At 45.2% G+C, this 13,488-nt stretch overlaps 3 protein-coding genes across 3 annotated transcripts; 2 read left to right on the top strand and 1 right to left on the bottom strand.

The window, feature by feature from the left end:
* Nucleotides 1–396: 396 nt before the first annotated feature.
* LOC144083969 (nucleotidyltransferase MB21D2) lies at nucleotides 397–5,617 on the bottom strand. Its single transcript, XM_077612197.1, has 3 exons — nucleotides 5,244–5,617; nucleotides 4,173–4,555; nucleotides 397–3,482 (listed from the first exon to the last, which is right to left on the bottom strand). Exons 1-3 carry the CDS (start codon nucleotides 5,497–5,499, stop codon nucleotides 2,574–2,576), a joined length of 1,548 nt encoding a protein of 515 aa, XP_077468323.1. The 5' UTR covers nucleotides 5,500–5,617; the 3' UTR covers nucleotides 397–2,573.
* Nucleotides 5,618–5,967: 350 nt separating this feature from the next.
* On the top strand, nucleotides 5,968–9,355 carry parlb (presenilin associated, rhomboid-like b). Its single transcript, XM_077611395.1, has 9 exons — nucleotides 5,968–6,086; nucleotides 6,620–6,818; nucleotides 6,894–7,034; nucleotides 7,376–7,592; nucleotides 7,676–7,825; nucleotides 8,229–8,299; nucleotides 8,383–8,484; nucleotides 8,553–8,650; nucleotides 8,850–9,355. Exons 1-9 carry the CDS (start codon nucleotides 5,992–5,994, stop codon nucleotides 8,971–8,973), a joined length of 1,197 nt encoding a protein of 398 aa, XP_077467521.1. The 5' UTR covers nucleotides 5,968–5,991; the 3' UTR covers nucleotides 8,974–9,355.
* Nucleotides 9,356–9,926: 571 nt separating this feature from the next.
* Nucleotides 9,927–12,273, top strand: LOC144084086 (claudin-1-like). The gene is made up of 6 exons (XM_077612403.1): nucleotides 9,927–10,160; nucleotides 10,551–10,773; nucleotides 10,991–11,143; nucleotides 11,202–11,283; nucleotides 11,359–11,469; nucleotides 11,994–12,273. Exons 2-6 carry the CDS (start codon nucleotides 10,557–10,559, stop codon nucleotides 12,100–12,102), a joined length of 672 nt encoding a protein of 223 aa, XP_077468529.1. The 5' UTR covers nucleotides 9,927–10,160; nucleotides 10,551–10,556; the 3' UTR covers nucleotides 12,103–12,273.
* The last annotated feature ends 1,215 nt before the right edge of the window (nucleotides 12,274–13,488 follow it).

The raw sequence follows: 13,488 nt of genomic DNA, 5'->3' as shown, positions 1-13,488 counted from the left end.
TAGTAAAAAAATATTGTAGTTGTTACAAGAAAATCAGTGTTGAACAGAATTATTAATAATGTTCACTAGTATGATGAAGACAAAAACAACTGCAATATATTAACGTTTTAGTTCTACTTTTTTTGGTACAGCAAGTCGTGTTCTAACAGAAAAAGCGAGAAACAGTATTTCTACTTTAAAAGTTGATTAATTGTTGTTAATGTTTTTATTTTTACACAACCGTTTTCTGTAGATCAGTCAAATTACTGTGGAAAAAATGGCAAATTTTCAATATTATTGAAGCAATTTTAAATCTAAACTTTTAGTTTAAAGTTTGCCCAACTCTGGACTAGCATGTAACAAATAACTATTAAATTCTGTCATATTTGTACCATTAAAATGCATGGGAAGCGAATACCATTTTTAAAAATGACATTTATATACGTATGACCTGGGAATAAAAGTTTTTACAAAGAAAATTCCATACAGTGTGTGTGGTTTATAAACCTGGTGGGTCGCCACTCCCCTAAAAACATGGTGGACTTCTCTAACCACCAGGCTTTGAAAGTTTAAGACGGTTAATAAATAATAAACAAAAAACATCAACGTATTAAAAACAAAAATGAGAAGGAGGATTGACAGAGATGAATTCACAGTGCACAACATACAGCAGATATGTTATTTTGGAGCTAAAACATTGAAAAAGATTCACATAGCTGAAACGGTGCGACGAAAAAAACCCACAAAGTATTAGTGCATGTTATTTAAAAGGAACATTCTGTCTCGATGCAGCAGATTTTCAAACCTGAGTGCCGACGGGTACGAAAGGTGACGCTAAAACTGGGGATTGGACGTACAATCAAAGCTCCGGTGTTTGCATAAAAGTCAATCCCGCCGCTGTTAGCATGTGCGCGTAAAAGGGGAGGCAGCTAAGTTTTACGCGCAAAAAAAAGTATGTGTAATAGCCATGCCAGGCCACTAGTTGGCAGTGTGTTGCAAAGAGGGACTATCGTATTGACCCGAATATAACACAGTGTTTTTTTCCATTGAAATAAGACTGTTTGTACGTACATTTTCAGCATTTTAACAAACGTGCCAAACGTGAAATTTAAAAAAAAAGGTGATTTAAAAAAAAAAAATAACACTCGTAAATGACGTCACGGCAAGAAAACGCACGTCGGTGCTTTTTACATTCAGTGCGAAATTTCAATCGCATGCTAACAAGCAGTCGTCAAATCGCTGGCTTTTTGGGGGGTTCATTATTCCATTCCGTGTATCGTGCCAAAAAAAGTGTAATTTTGACAATCGTACAGTGAAAAAAAAGTTTTGTGGTGACCACCTTAGCTGCTTTTCCAACATGTAACATGCGAGTTGAAAACGTGGCATTCGAGATCACATTCACACTTTGATATTTTAAAAATAAACATTCAGCTTGCCACCATCGAAACGAGACCAAGCTTTCAAAACCAGCAGGATGACTTTAACAAATCGTTTTCTCCATCGAAAAAGTAAGACAAATTCCTACTTAGACATTTTTTAGGTGCACGTTGTGAAGCAAAGCAAAAAAAATACCATCGATTGTGAGGAAAAAATGTGTCAAAAGTGTTGACATCTTTTCCGTAAGTACCTTTTTTTCGTGTTGTCGGTGTTGCCGTAGTGTTTTTGTGAAAATCGGCGGTGTGTTGCCGCCACGCTTGGTAAAACGTGGCCGCTCGTTAACGGTGAACACTCAGAAAGTTCGTTAAGATTGGTGCGTTCACTTTTGGCGTCAGTTTCTTTAAGTGGGCGGTTCCCGGTGGGTTTCTGTAGAACAGTGCTTCTCAAAAATGAATGTCAACGTTTTATTTTGTCATTTTTACTTTCCTATCCGCAGTCGCATTCCTTCTTTCAAGCCTTGCGGTCAACTTAAATTTAAAAAGTTACCAGGTAACCATAAAATGGCTTAAAAGGTAACCAGTAAATGCCCAAAAGTCAACAGAACGCAAGCAACAGACATGAAGCAGACTGGGAATGATCCAAAATTTACAGGAAGTGACCTGTAACTAAGAAAGTGAATTTTTTTGGCCCGCACGAGATCCAGTTGACACGAATCTGGGCCACGGACCCACCGTTTAACACCCCTGCCCTAAATATCAGAAATGAAACTGTTATAAAGCGTCAAATGTTAACCTATTTGGTGGAAAACTCTGAAACTGGACCTAAATCTATGCGCTTTATCGTTTTAAAATGTACAATGAGCTTTGCCTACCACTAGAGGGAGCCCTTTTACCCCTGCTGGTAGTTGCTAGCAGAATTTGAGAAGCACTGCTCAGAAAAGATTCCTCCACAATGACATTCGTCCACATGGGTCGACGGAAGGGGATTTTGTCGGGTGACTTTTAGGGAAAATGAGTTAAAACGGACATCCGGGTGGATTTCTCCGGCTGGGGGAATTCCTCCGAATGGCTTTCCGGATGTCAGTCAGTCTGAAGGCCGCCAGTAGGTAAGAACACAGTGAGAAAGGAGAACGCGAGAGAACAAAAGGCGCCATGGACGGCCTGGAGGAGGAGGAGAAAGATTAAGAATTAAAAAATCAAAAACAAAAAAAAGGACCTTCAGAAGAACTTGTCGTCGATGCGGAAATGCGGCCTGGTGACGTCGTCCGGGTTGATGAAGACCGAGATGGACTTCCCGGGGTTCTCCGTCACCAGCTGCTGGAGCTTCTTGGCCAGCCGGTCGTCGGGCTGGTTCTCCCCGCCGGCGTCCGACTGCGGCGAGGGCGGGTTGGCGCCGCCCACCCCGCCCGCGCCGGCACCGCCGCCGCCGCGCCACTGCAGCTCCACCGTCAGCCTATTGGCGGCCTTGGCGTGCTCGATGGCGGTGCGCAGGTGCTCGGCCGGGTCGGAGCGCACCGACGACAACTTCCGGGCGTGCAGCACGGCGCCGTCGTCCGACAGGTTCTCCAGCATGTTGCACTGCGGGATGAAGTAGTTGGGGCAGGTCTTGTTGACCAGGCAGTGCTGCAGGTCGTCCACCAGGCCCAGCAGGAAGTGGGCGGAGAGGTCGTCCCGCGCCAGGTAGCCCGCCGGCAGCCGGTCGCAGGCCCACAGCATGACGCTGCGGAGGTGGTAAGGGCTGAGCGCCTTGGGCCGCGACAGCAGCTTGACGATGATGGCCTTGCAGGCCTGGTAGGCCTGCGTCAAGCCCGGCGAGATGCACTTCTTCAGCTGCACCTCGCTACGGGCGAAGGACAGGCGCCACTCGTTCTCCCGCCGGCCCTTGTGCGAGCAGGCGGGGAGCAGGTAGAAGCCGCTGATCACCTCCTCCTCGGTGATCTTGCCGTCCCAGAAGTGGTTCTCCATCAGCCAGCTCTGGGCCACGGCCGGCCAGCCCTTGAAGGACACCACGGGAACCACGTCGTAGAGCATGCGGCTGCTGCCCACGCCCAGGATCACCGACACCACCGTGCCGTTGCGCTCCACCTTCTCCACGCGGGGGACGCCCCGTTGGGGCTTCTTCTGCACCTGGGTGGGGGAGGAGGAACAGCAGGTGACTTTTCTTCACCACGACTTGTTTGGACTTCTAATATCCTAACATTTCGAGAAGACCGGTTTTGTGCTCACGCAGACATAACGTCGACAAAAGTCAAACTATTTTCGGTTCACCTGAAGCCACAAAATGACTGTTTTACCGTTAGCATCTCGTAATAGTACCAACATATCTAGTCGGAATTTCTATGCTTTAATGTTCGTCATATTCGGTAATCCCTTGAATATCGCGGTTAATGTAGACCAGATAATTGAAAAATCGCAAAAAGTCATCCCTATTTTTTTATTCTTCAGTGATGAGTCCTAGTAGCAAGAGTGGCTTCTGCTTACGCGTTTCAGCGTGGGTTTTCACATTTTTATGAACTTAAAAAAAAAAATAATAATTAATAGCAGAAAAAAAAATCGCTAAATCGTGAATATGCGATAGGTGAAGTTGTGATAATCGAGGGATTACCGTATTGATTTTAACCTCGTAATAGTTCAAGTGTTCAACCCGCTAGCCTAGCATACATGTTTTTGGGATGTGGGAGGAAACCGGAGTACCCGGAGAAAACCCACGCAAGCCCAGGGAGAACATGCAAACTTCACACAGGAAGGCCTGGACCCGGGTTTGAAACCTCAAACCCCAGAACCCACGCCTGATTAACAGTAAAAGAGGCCACAGACCTCCAGCAGCACCAGCGAGACCGCCTGGTAGAACCAGTCGGCCACCAGCGTGGGCGAGAAGAAGAAGTTGGCCGCCCCGCTGATGTGCTCCACCACCGTGCAGCAATCCTTCCACTTGCTGATGGTGCCCTCGTCGAAGAGACGTAGGCTGAGCCACGAGTGCCCCAACGCCGAGTGCCTCATGTCCAAGGTGACCGGCTGGTTGCGGTCGTGCAGCTTGAGCGCCGGCACCAGCAGCGTGAAGTCCATGTCGTAGTCGGCTCCTCGGGCGTAGGCGCTCAGCTCGTCCGGGTCCATGTCCACCACGCCCTCCCGTACGCCGCCCGACAGGAGGAGGTACTCGTTGGCCACTGGGAGCTTCTGGTCCAGCTTCTGAACCATTCCTGGAAGCCATTGTGGACTTCAGAAAAGTGCTTCCGACAAAGGGATTATAACACAGGTATCAAAGTGGCGGCCTGGGGGCCAAATCTGGCCCGCCGCATCATTTTGTGTGGCCCGAGAAAGCAAATCATGAGTGCCGACTTTCTGTTTTAGGATCAAATTAAAATGAAGAGTATAGATGTACATTATATTTCCTTATTTCCCCCCTTTTAAATCAATAACTGCATTTTTTTAATCATTTCTTCCTGTGTTTTTAGTTCAAAAATCATTTTGTAAAATCTAAAAATATATATAAAAAGCTAAACTAACATTGTTTTAGATCTATAAAAACTGAATATTCAGGCCTTTTAATCCAGTTCTTTTAATTCATTTATAGATTAAAAAAAATCTAAATATTCCCCTTTCAGCGTTTTTTTATGATGTTAAATTTCATTTCTGTGGTAGTTGTTTTTCTTTTGGCTGAACCTGGAAAACACACTTTCCTTCCTTTGGGGCCAAAGTGAGCAGAGGAAGAAAATATCAGGTATTTTGTGTGTACAGTGTCTTTTGTTCAAGCCGTGAAGGTGAAGTATTGTTAATAAATTGCATTTTTACCAGCAGTTTTGCAAGTTTTTTGGGGGGGAACCCCTGGTTTTTGTGGCGTATTTTTGTCTGTTCCCGTACTGTGTGATGCGTTTGTGTGTACCCCACCCAGCATGGAGAAGATGAAATCCTTAGCCGTGTGGATCTCCAGAGCTCGCTGGTCGTCGTACTCGCGTTGATCGTGCTTGCTGAACTCCTGGATGAGGCGGTTCAGGTCCTCCATGCGGGCCGCCGACCTGAAGTCCAATTCGGGCCCGGCGCCACCGCCGTGGGGCAACCTGCCGGCGCCGGTGGCGGCCATGGTGGGGCTATTCCCGAGGCTTCCCGCAGAGCTGGCCCGACTGGAGAGAGCGGGGGCGGCCATGGTTTCTCCTCCACTGGGGGGTTTCGGTCGGGCTTCACACGGTGCTGCTTCTGCCCGGGACGATGAGCAGAAACGGGCGTAGACGAACTGAACCGACACCAGGGGACAGCATCCACAATCTCAGCCACAATAGCTAAAATGATCACCGTCAAAAAGGTGTTGCACTTCCGCTTGTTAAATTACAATAAAGGCAATAGCGTGTCAGAAATGTGAAACAAACGAAATAAAATATACTTGTTACAGTATAAATTAAGATACAATATCAGACTTCACGTTTATATCGCGTAGAAGACCAATTAATTGGATATTACGAGTGCCAAAAATATTTTACTGTGAAGGGTTTGGCAGAAGTGGCCATATAAAATTCGTCTTTCTAGCGCTGCCTTGACACGTTCATATTTTGTTTTTGTAGTTGTTCGTTCTTAATCCTATAGATGTCGCTGTAGTTTTTCATGCAAACCACCTCCTTCCATCTTCATCCCTGGCCCGGAAATGAACAGTCTCTCCAACATGGCGGCGTGGGGAAATTACGCCGTCCTGTTCAGTCGGACCGGGGCGGACGTTCTCCGGGTCGCGAGGGGAGGCAGGTAAGAGACGAAGCCGAAGAAAAGGAGCCCAGGTCGGCTATCCGACAGGCTGGCCTTCGCTTGCTGTTGTTAACCTCGTAGAAGAGTGGAGTCAAATTGTGCTAGCTGGCCAGCTAAGGATACCTTCATTGAGAGCTAGCCGTGTTTTAAAAGTTACTTTGACATTTCTCCATGGTTTATTAATGGTGCCAATGCTAAGGAAAGCATTATAAATACCTAATTGTTCATATTTCGCCATTTTGACTACTTCTCTGGATGCTGGAAGTTGTTTATTCGTCTGAGAAGCTATTTTCTCATTTCAAATTGTAATGTTTACCTATCTAGACGAAATAGTATTTATAAATAGGGTTTAGAAAATTGACATTATTGTTCAAATAATTCATTTGTCAGGGTTTTTTCCCGTCTTTAATGTGTTTTTAATGTGAACCAGATGTGAGCATTGACTAAACAACAGGTCAAGTTTATTCTAACTCAATTCACACGCTAAAAAAGTAATGACGCCATTAGCATTGATGTTTTCTCCATTTCTGCAGCAGGTGGACACAAAGCTTGCAGCAGCGTTCCGGCTTCCGGAAGGTTGCCAGGAAGCCAGAAAGCAAAAAAGTTGAGGATGAACTCGTACACTTGGACTCATCAGAGGTGGCGTCCCACCGGCGGACGTCACCGCCTCCGTCGTCCGGCTCGCCACGAGCCTTTGGACGCCTGGTGCGTCCGCTGCTTTTCACTGTGGGGGTAGGAGGCGCTATTTTATTCAAAAATGCTAAGTATACAGGTAGTAAAAGTTGTAGTTTGCTGACTTCCCGTCAGTTTACAGGCTGCTCCTTTGGCTCAGCGGCTATCTGGCAGTACGAGTCGCTCAAGTCTCGCGTGCAGAGCTACTTCGACGAGCTGCGAGCCGATTGGCTGGAGAGAGTGCGGCCGCAGAAGCGAGGAGATGTCCGTAAGGAGGTGAGTTCATCCATCGGTTCGTGCCCTGGAACGCGCTCGGATCAATTTTGTTCGATTTTGTGCAATCCTTTTAGTCGCAATCTTATGGACGACTTATTCGTCATAAAGGTCAAAGTTCACAGAGGTCAAGAAATTATTTTGCAACATCCCAGAAACGAATAAAGGGATTATAATTAGATTTGCAGTATATACTATGTAATATGAAACAGATGTGTTGCTTACATTTTGGTGTAATAGGGGTCAAAGGTCACGGAGGTCAGAAATAATTTGTCGTCATTAAAAAATAAAGGCGTCAATGTAGTTTTAATAATCAATAGCGATTTCATTTCTGCTTGACCCAGGTCAACCACTGGTGGAACACTTTAAGCGAAGGACAGAGGACAGTCACCGGTAAGCAGAGCGGTCGCCCGGTCATCCTCTCGTTCCACTTTTTGATTTCCGCTACGTTTGTCCCACCCGCAGCCATCTTGGCCGTCAACGCGGTGGTGTTCTGCTGCTGGCGAGTCCCGCGACTGCAGCGCGCTATGTTCAAGTACTTCACCGCAGACCCCGCCTCCAGTCAGACCAACATCATTATTGGCACTTTGGAAGACCAAGAAGCGCCATCTTTGTTTTGACATGACACGTGTGTTTGTCCGCAGAGACGTTGTGCGCGCCCATGATCCTGTCCACCTTCAGTCACGTGTCCTTCTTCCACATGGCCGCCAACATGTACGTCCTGTGGAGCTTCTCTACTAGCGCCGTCTCCATGCTGGGACGGGAGCAGTTTGTGGCGGTCTACTTGTCGGCTGGTAAACAAAACAAAAAAATAACAATAACAACACCAAACACACCAAAAACAACAACAACACCCAACACACCCATTGTCAGTTCATATTAGAACTGGGCGATAAAACGATAACGATAATTATCATGAAATGATTTTTGTCAACGATAATATTTTAAAAATTCCATCATTTTAACATGCACTTACACCGCTCGACCACACAGAGAAAGGGGGCGCTGTGGCGATATTTATGCTATTTATTTTCAAAAAGTCTTATTTGATAAATCATTTTGAAACTAAAAAACAAAGTCAAAATTCTTTTTTTATTTAAAAAAAAATCTCTAATGCCCATAGTCCTCAACTTAATTTATCTTTATATTTATATCCATCGTCATTTTTTAATCTGATGGTTTAATGTGTGTTCTCAGGAGTGATTTCCACCTTCTTCAGCTACGTGAGCAAAATGGCCACCGGGAGGTTTGGCCCTTCTCTGGGGGCGGTGAGACCGCCACTTCCTGCGTCTCGGAGCTTCAAATTCTGGCACCGATCCTTCGACCTGTCTATGTGATTTTTTCCCCCCAGTCAGGCGCCATCATGACCATCCTGGCTGCCGTTTGCACCAAAATTCCCGAGGCCAAACTGGCCATCATCTTCCTCCCAATGTTCACGTTCAGCGCCGCCCACGTAAGAACGCCCGCCCGCCCGTCCGTCAATTGTTTGACTTTTCTCGCTAAATCCGTGTCTCTCCGCAGGCCCTCAAAGCCATTATCGCCATGGATACGGCAGGTTTGGTGCTGGGCTGGAGGTATTTCGACCACGCCGCCCACTTAGGAGGCGCCCTGTTTGGCGTGTGAGTTCATATAAAGCCATGTTTCAAAATTACCGTATTTTCCTCGCGTATAAGCCGTATTCGTAACTTGTATTATGACTGGGGTACGACTTATATGCGCACAAATTAGACTTGTTGCTTTCTTTTGGGGGTGAAATGTCTTCTACCCCCAAAAAAAAACTATTTTCAATTTTTTTCCCTTTCTCGTTTCCTCCCCCAGCTGGTACATTCTCTTCGGCCACGAGCTCATTTGGAAGAACCGGGAGCCTTTCGTCAAATATTGGCACGAGCTGCGGACAGGTCGCGGTGGCGGAAACGGAGGTGAGCCGGGAGCTTCCGCGTAGGACCCTCGAATGGACTCGGGTGCAATTACGGTCCCCCACTTGGCTCAAAACCTGACCAACGGTCACCGTAAAGACTGCATTTTTTTTGTTTTCCACTGCTGATTTCAAAAGTTTCAAGTCTTGAAAAAAATGTTTTATAATAGAATGGCAGTCATAAATGTTTCTCTCCAGTAAAAGTCAAATGCAAATGTTTTCAATTTCATGTGATTATTTTTTTAACCATTTACTATCATCCCGTTGGGTGTCATTGATGGATTATCATCAATTGAAGCTAATTTGGGATGCAGAATTTTGGGACATGTTCATAGATTCACTTGTTTTTTCCTGCCACTCCTTCTTGTTTATGTATTTATGGAATACCAATAAAGACTATTAAAACATTTTTGAAGAAAAACTGGTTGCTATAGCAACGTGATGGAGCTTTTGAGTTGTAGTTATTGTTGATTTTGGGCCATTTACAAGTCACATTTGATTTTGGGTCACTTCTTGTCAATTTTAGGGCCTTTTTGGGTCACTTCTTGTCAATTTTAGGGCCTTTTTGGGTCACTTCTTGTTGATTTTGGGGACTTTATGGCTCACTAACTTTTATCATTTTGTATTATATATCTAGAGTTTCTGGTCACTGTTGATTTGGGATACATTTTGAGTCATTTGTCTTTGCCAATCCCCATTTTCATTGAATTTCTATTTAATGAGTTCACTCGCCTTCAATTTTGTGGCATTTTTATTTATTTTTTTGCCCTTTTGGGGATTTCCATGAGAAAATAAAACACTGGTCACCAACTGAAACAAGTTGTCCAAACAAACAAAATCTGTTTAACAGTCTAAAGTCCACCAAGCTCTGTCACAAAGAAACTTGATTTGTAAAAAAAAAAAAAACTCTCCTTCATGGACACCAATTAAGCTTAAATCCTTACAATTGGTCTATACATTAATTAATTAATGTCATCTTATTTGAGCCCTGCGGGCATTTGAAGTGAAACCGCGTAATGGTGGCGTGTAAACACTGACGTATGTTTTGGAGGGTCATTCTTCTGCACAGTTCGTTGACCCGAAACCCAAAAGTCTCGCTTAGGCGTTCAGTTTTGGCGCCAGCGAGACGCCGCCACTCGTAAGCGAACGCACCGGAGGAGAGGACATCGCACAAACACTTCACCCGGCCCTCCACCTCCAGGCTCGAGTGGACGGTAAGAACTGGATGCAAGGTCGAGTTTGATCCATTTTTTTATTTGGAACTGGAACGCGCCAAGAACGTTTGATTCTAAATGTTGGACAGATGTGTTTGTTTCCTTTCTGGTTAGGCTAATCAACGTCTTCTATCTGGACAATATTGCAAAGTCTTTTAAATTATACAGATTTTATAATGTCTGATTGAAAATGAGGTTAGTATGTCAGTTCTGGGATCGAGAGTTCGAACCCAGATCCGGACCTTCCTGTGTGGAGGTTGCACGTTCTCCCCAGGCTTTTTCTGGGTACTCTGCGTTCCTCCCACATCCCCAAAACATGCATGCTAGGCTAATTGTACCGGGCGAGCGCACAGGGCCGTTTCTGATGCGTTTGCATTTTCGCCTGGTCAGGGAATCATGTCTGCCAGTCTGCACATATGCGGGCTGGTCGCGGGGGTGCTGTCGTGGTGCCTACAGTCCAGCTGCACGTCGTCGCAGCTGTGGAAGGTGCGGAGTCAGGCCGAGTCTCTGAGCAGCAGCCAATGGCAGTTCGAAGGCCTCTGGATGAGCTGCGCCGCCAACTCACTGGGGAGCTTGCAGTGCGCCAAGTTCAAAACGCTGCTCGGCTTGCCAGGTTTCAAACCGTCCACCGCTCCAAGGCAACCAATGAGTGACCAGACACAACCAAATGTCGCTAGCATCTTTTAATACGTGATTTTTCTTAAGATTTCTTAAGAAATTGTCAAATTCAACGGTTTTACAGGCAATTTTAAGGGTGCGGCTTATATGCGAGTAAATACGGTATACTATATATCAGCACTTGGATATTTAGTTTGCATTTGTTTTGGCAGCGCCCGTGCAGGCGTGTCGCGCGCTCATGGTGTCATCTCTGCTGGTGGGCCTGGCCTCCATCATCGTGGCCATTTTGGGCCTCAAGTGCAGCCGGGTAGGCGGGGACAAAGGTCAATTCACGCTGAGCGGAGGCGTCATGCTCATCCTGTCAGGTGAGTGGACGCCGGGGGTAATTACGACCTAATCTGTTTGGGTATTTCTTTGGTGCAGGTGCGACCACCTTGATCGCCGTGTCTTGGTACGCCGGCAGAGTAATACACGATTTTTACGATCCGCTTTATAATGGCATCAGGTGAGTGATGATGATGATGATGATGGTGGTGGTGGTGGTGGTGGTGAAGAGGATCAGGACGTACGTGATTTGCAGGTTCGAGTTGGGCACGGGCCTCTATCTGGGCTGGGCGGCTTCCGGTTTGGCGTTTTTGGGCGGCGCAATGCTGTGTTGCTCCTACAGGAAGAGCTCCTCGCCTCCAGAACGGTATGTATGTATGTGAGCAAATGTTCCTTCAGTATTCCTTATGTACACTAGAGGGTGCTGCCGGTAAGCCCATTTGACACCAAAGGTCGTTGGTATAAAATTATACTGTTTTGTACTTTTTCACCTTTCAGTTATAACTTGCATTTTAAAGAAATAGCTAATTTCGCTTTCGAATGACGCCATGGGCGCACACTAGTGACGTCACATAACACACTATGCCGTGTTGTGGGTGCATCGAAAAATGTGTGTTCATTAGGAGTGCTCTGCTTCCATAGATTCATTGTACGTAGTTCTTTTGATGCCATTGTCGACAATAGACGTCAAATAGTGTGCTTTTTTAATTGTTCTGCTGTGAATTTAAATGAGTTTATCACTTTGTATGTAGAGGTTCGATCCATTTGAGCTAGTAGTGAAACAAAGGCACGTTCATTCATTTGCTGCCTGACCTTTGACCCTCAGTGGCAGCTAAAGAGTTAAAGGTGATGTGATTTGACCTCATGTAATGATGTCACCTGTCCCCACAGACATCTTTCCTACAATTACACAAGCAAAGGCATTCCAAGTCCCAACATGAACATCTACAAAGCGGCGCACGTCTCGTACGACGGCGGCAGCGCCAAAGCCTACGTGTGAAGCGGAGCCTGAATGCATCATCCCAACAGGAAGCAGCAGATTTTTGTTAACCTTTAGCGTTTATTCTTTTACTTTGGGACTTTTTGTTTCCTTGTAATAATTATGATCAAGTTATTGTGAAGCTTGCTATATATTCATGTCATATTAAAAATGTTTTGTTATCACCGTTAACATTTTTTGTCGTGTTTCGGCTAAAGCCAATGACGATACTGCAGGGATGTTCAAATTTTTTATTTATTTTTTATGTAGAGTGGAATATTTAAAAAATATTTTTTAAGTCATTTAAAGAGTTTGGATTTTCTTTGAGAGAGCCGCGTGATTGGACGACTGGCGTCGCCAGTGGCGCTGAAAGAGTTAAATAGATTGAGTTCATGCATCGAGGGGTTAAATCAACAGATGACAGAAACCCCCGGGGATTCCCCATTTAACATGACGTCATTGTTTTGTCTATTTGCAGCTCACTTCTTACTGTATATACACAGTATGCTTATTTTTAGACAACCATGTGTGTGTGTGTGCCTCCGTGTGTGTGTTTGTGTGAGTGTGTGTGTGTGTGTGTGTCAAAGGCGAGGAAGAGGAAAGCGTGACCGTTTCCTGTTGCAGCTAGAAAATAAAGCAAACAGGAAATGAGTAGCACAACTCTCCCAGAGTCGGAGGAGATTGTGGACGAGATGTAAGGAACCATCTTGGAATGTTCGTCTAATCGTCAGAGCAGAAAAAGACAAAGTGCGAAAAGGTAAGAGGTCGAATCTCTCGGCCGATTGGCCCACCAATGAATGACCGTGCTGATTCCAGATCGCCATTTGGCCATCAGAAGTGATATTTTACATGAAATTTGGAAAGAGAGGGTTACCCCTCCGTCAGGGTGTTGACGCGTAATTTCCCGGTCCGAAAGGAGCGGACGTCCGTCACCGTCAATGGCGCCGATATGTCATTTTTTAAAACCGAAAATCATTTGAAAATGACGTTTTGTGTCTGAGTTGGTTGGCTTTGTCCATTGAGTGAATGGATGGAAGTCGATGGGTTAATTAGGGTTGTCAAAATGTGAAAATAATTGGAGGTTTTGAGTCATAAACTGGGCTTGAAGCAAAGGTTAGGGCCTCCAATTTGGATTTATAGACCTTGTTGGCATCTAAAAAAAAGAAATGAAAAAAGTTGTAAATATTTTGAACTGGTTTGGGCTTGAATTTAAGATTTTAAGTTGGTTTTATTAGCGTTTCAAACACATCAATACTTGGCATTGAAGCTAATTGTTTGTGCAAACCGGCTTTTGTTGTCAGTTTTTGTACATCAATCTGTTAAAAGTGCCATGAAATCCTACAAGTGACTTTACAATGATAGCAGATTATATGTCTGACACAATAGCAACAAAAAGTTGTAATATTT

The sequence above is a fragment of the Stigmatopora argus genome, chromosome 10 (assembly GCF_051989625.1).
Source record: "Stigmatopora argus isolate UIUO_Sarg chromosome 10, RoL_Sarg_1.0, whole genome shotgun sequence".
Taxonomy (NCBI): Eukaryota; Metazoa; Chordata; class Actinopteri; order Syngnathiformes; family Syngnathidae; genus Stigmatopora; species Stigmatopora argus.
This window is presented reverse-complemented; position numbering and strand designations above follow the sequence as displayed.

Coding starts and splice junctions, on each gene's coding strand:
- LOC144083969 (XM_077612197.1), bottom strand. CDS start 5,499: ATGGCCGCCCCCGCTCTCTCCAGTCGGGCCAGCTCTGCGGGAAGCCTC. Junction 4,556..5,243: donor TTTCATCTTCTCCATGCTGG/GTGGGGTACACA, acceptor AATGGCTTCCAG/GAATGGTTCAGAAGCTGGAC. Junction 3,483..4,172: donor TCTCGCTGGTGCTGCTGGAG/GTCTGTGGCCTC, acceptor TCCCCCACCCAG/GTGCAGAAGAAGCCCCAACG.
- LOC144084086 (XM_077612403.1), top strand. CDS start 10,557: ATGTCTGCCAGTCTGCACATATGCGGGCTGGTCGCGGGGGTGCTGTCG. Junction 10,774..10,990: donor AACGCTGCTCGGCTTGCCAG/GTTTCAAACCGT, acceptor TTGTTTTGGCAG/CGCCCGTGCAGGCGTGTCGC. Junction 11,470..11,993: donor AGCTCCTCGCCTCCAGAACG/GTATGTATGTAT, acceptor CTGTCCCCACAG/ACATCTTTCCTACAATTACA.
- parlb (XM_077611395.1), top strand. CDS start 5,992: ATGAACAGTCTCTCCAACATGGCGGCGTGGGGAAATTACGCCGTCCTG. Junction 8,300..8,382: donor TTGGCCCTTCTCTGGGGGCG/GTGAGACCGCCA, acceptor TTTTCCCCCCAG/TCAGGCGCCATCATGACCAT. Junction 8,485..8,552: donor TCACGTTCAGCGCCGCCCAC/GTAAGAACGCCC, acceptor GTCTCTCCGCAG/GCCCTCAAAGCCATTATCGC.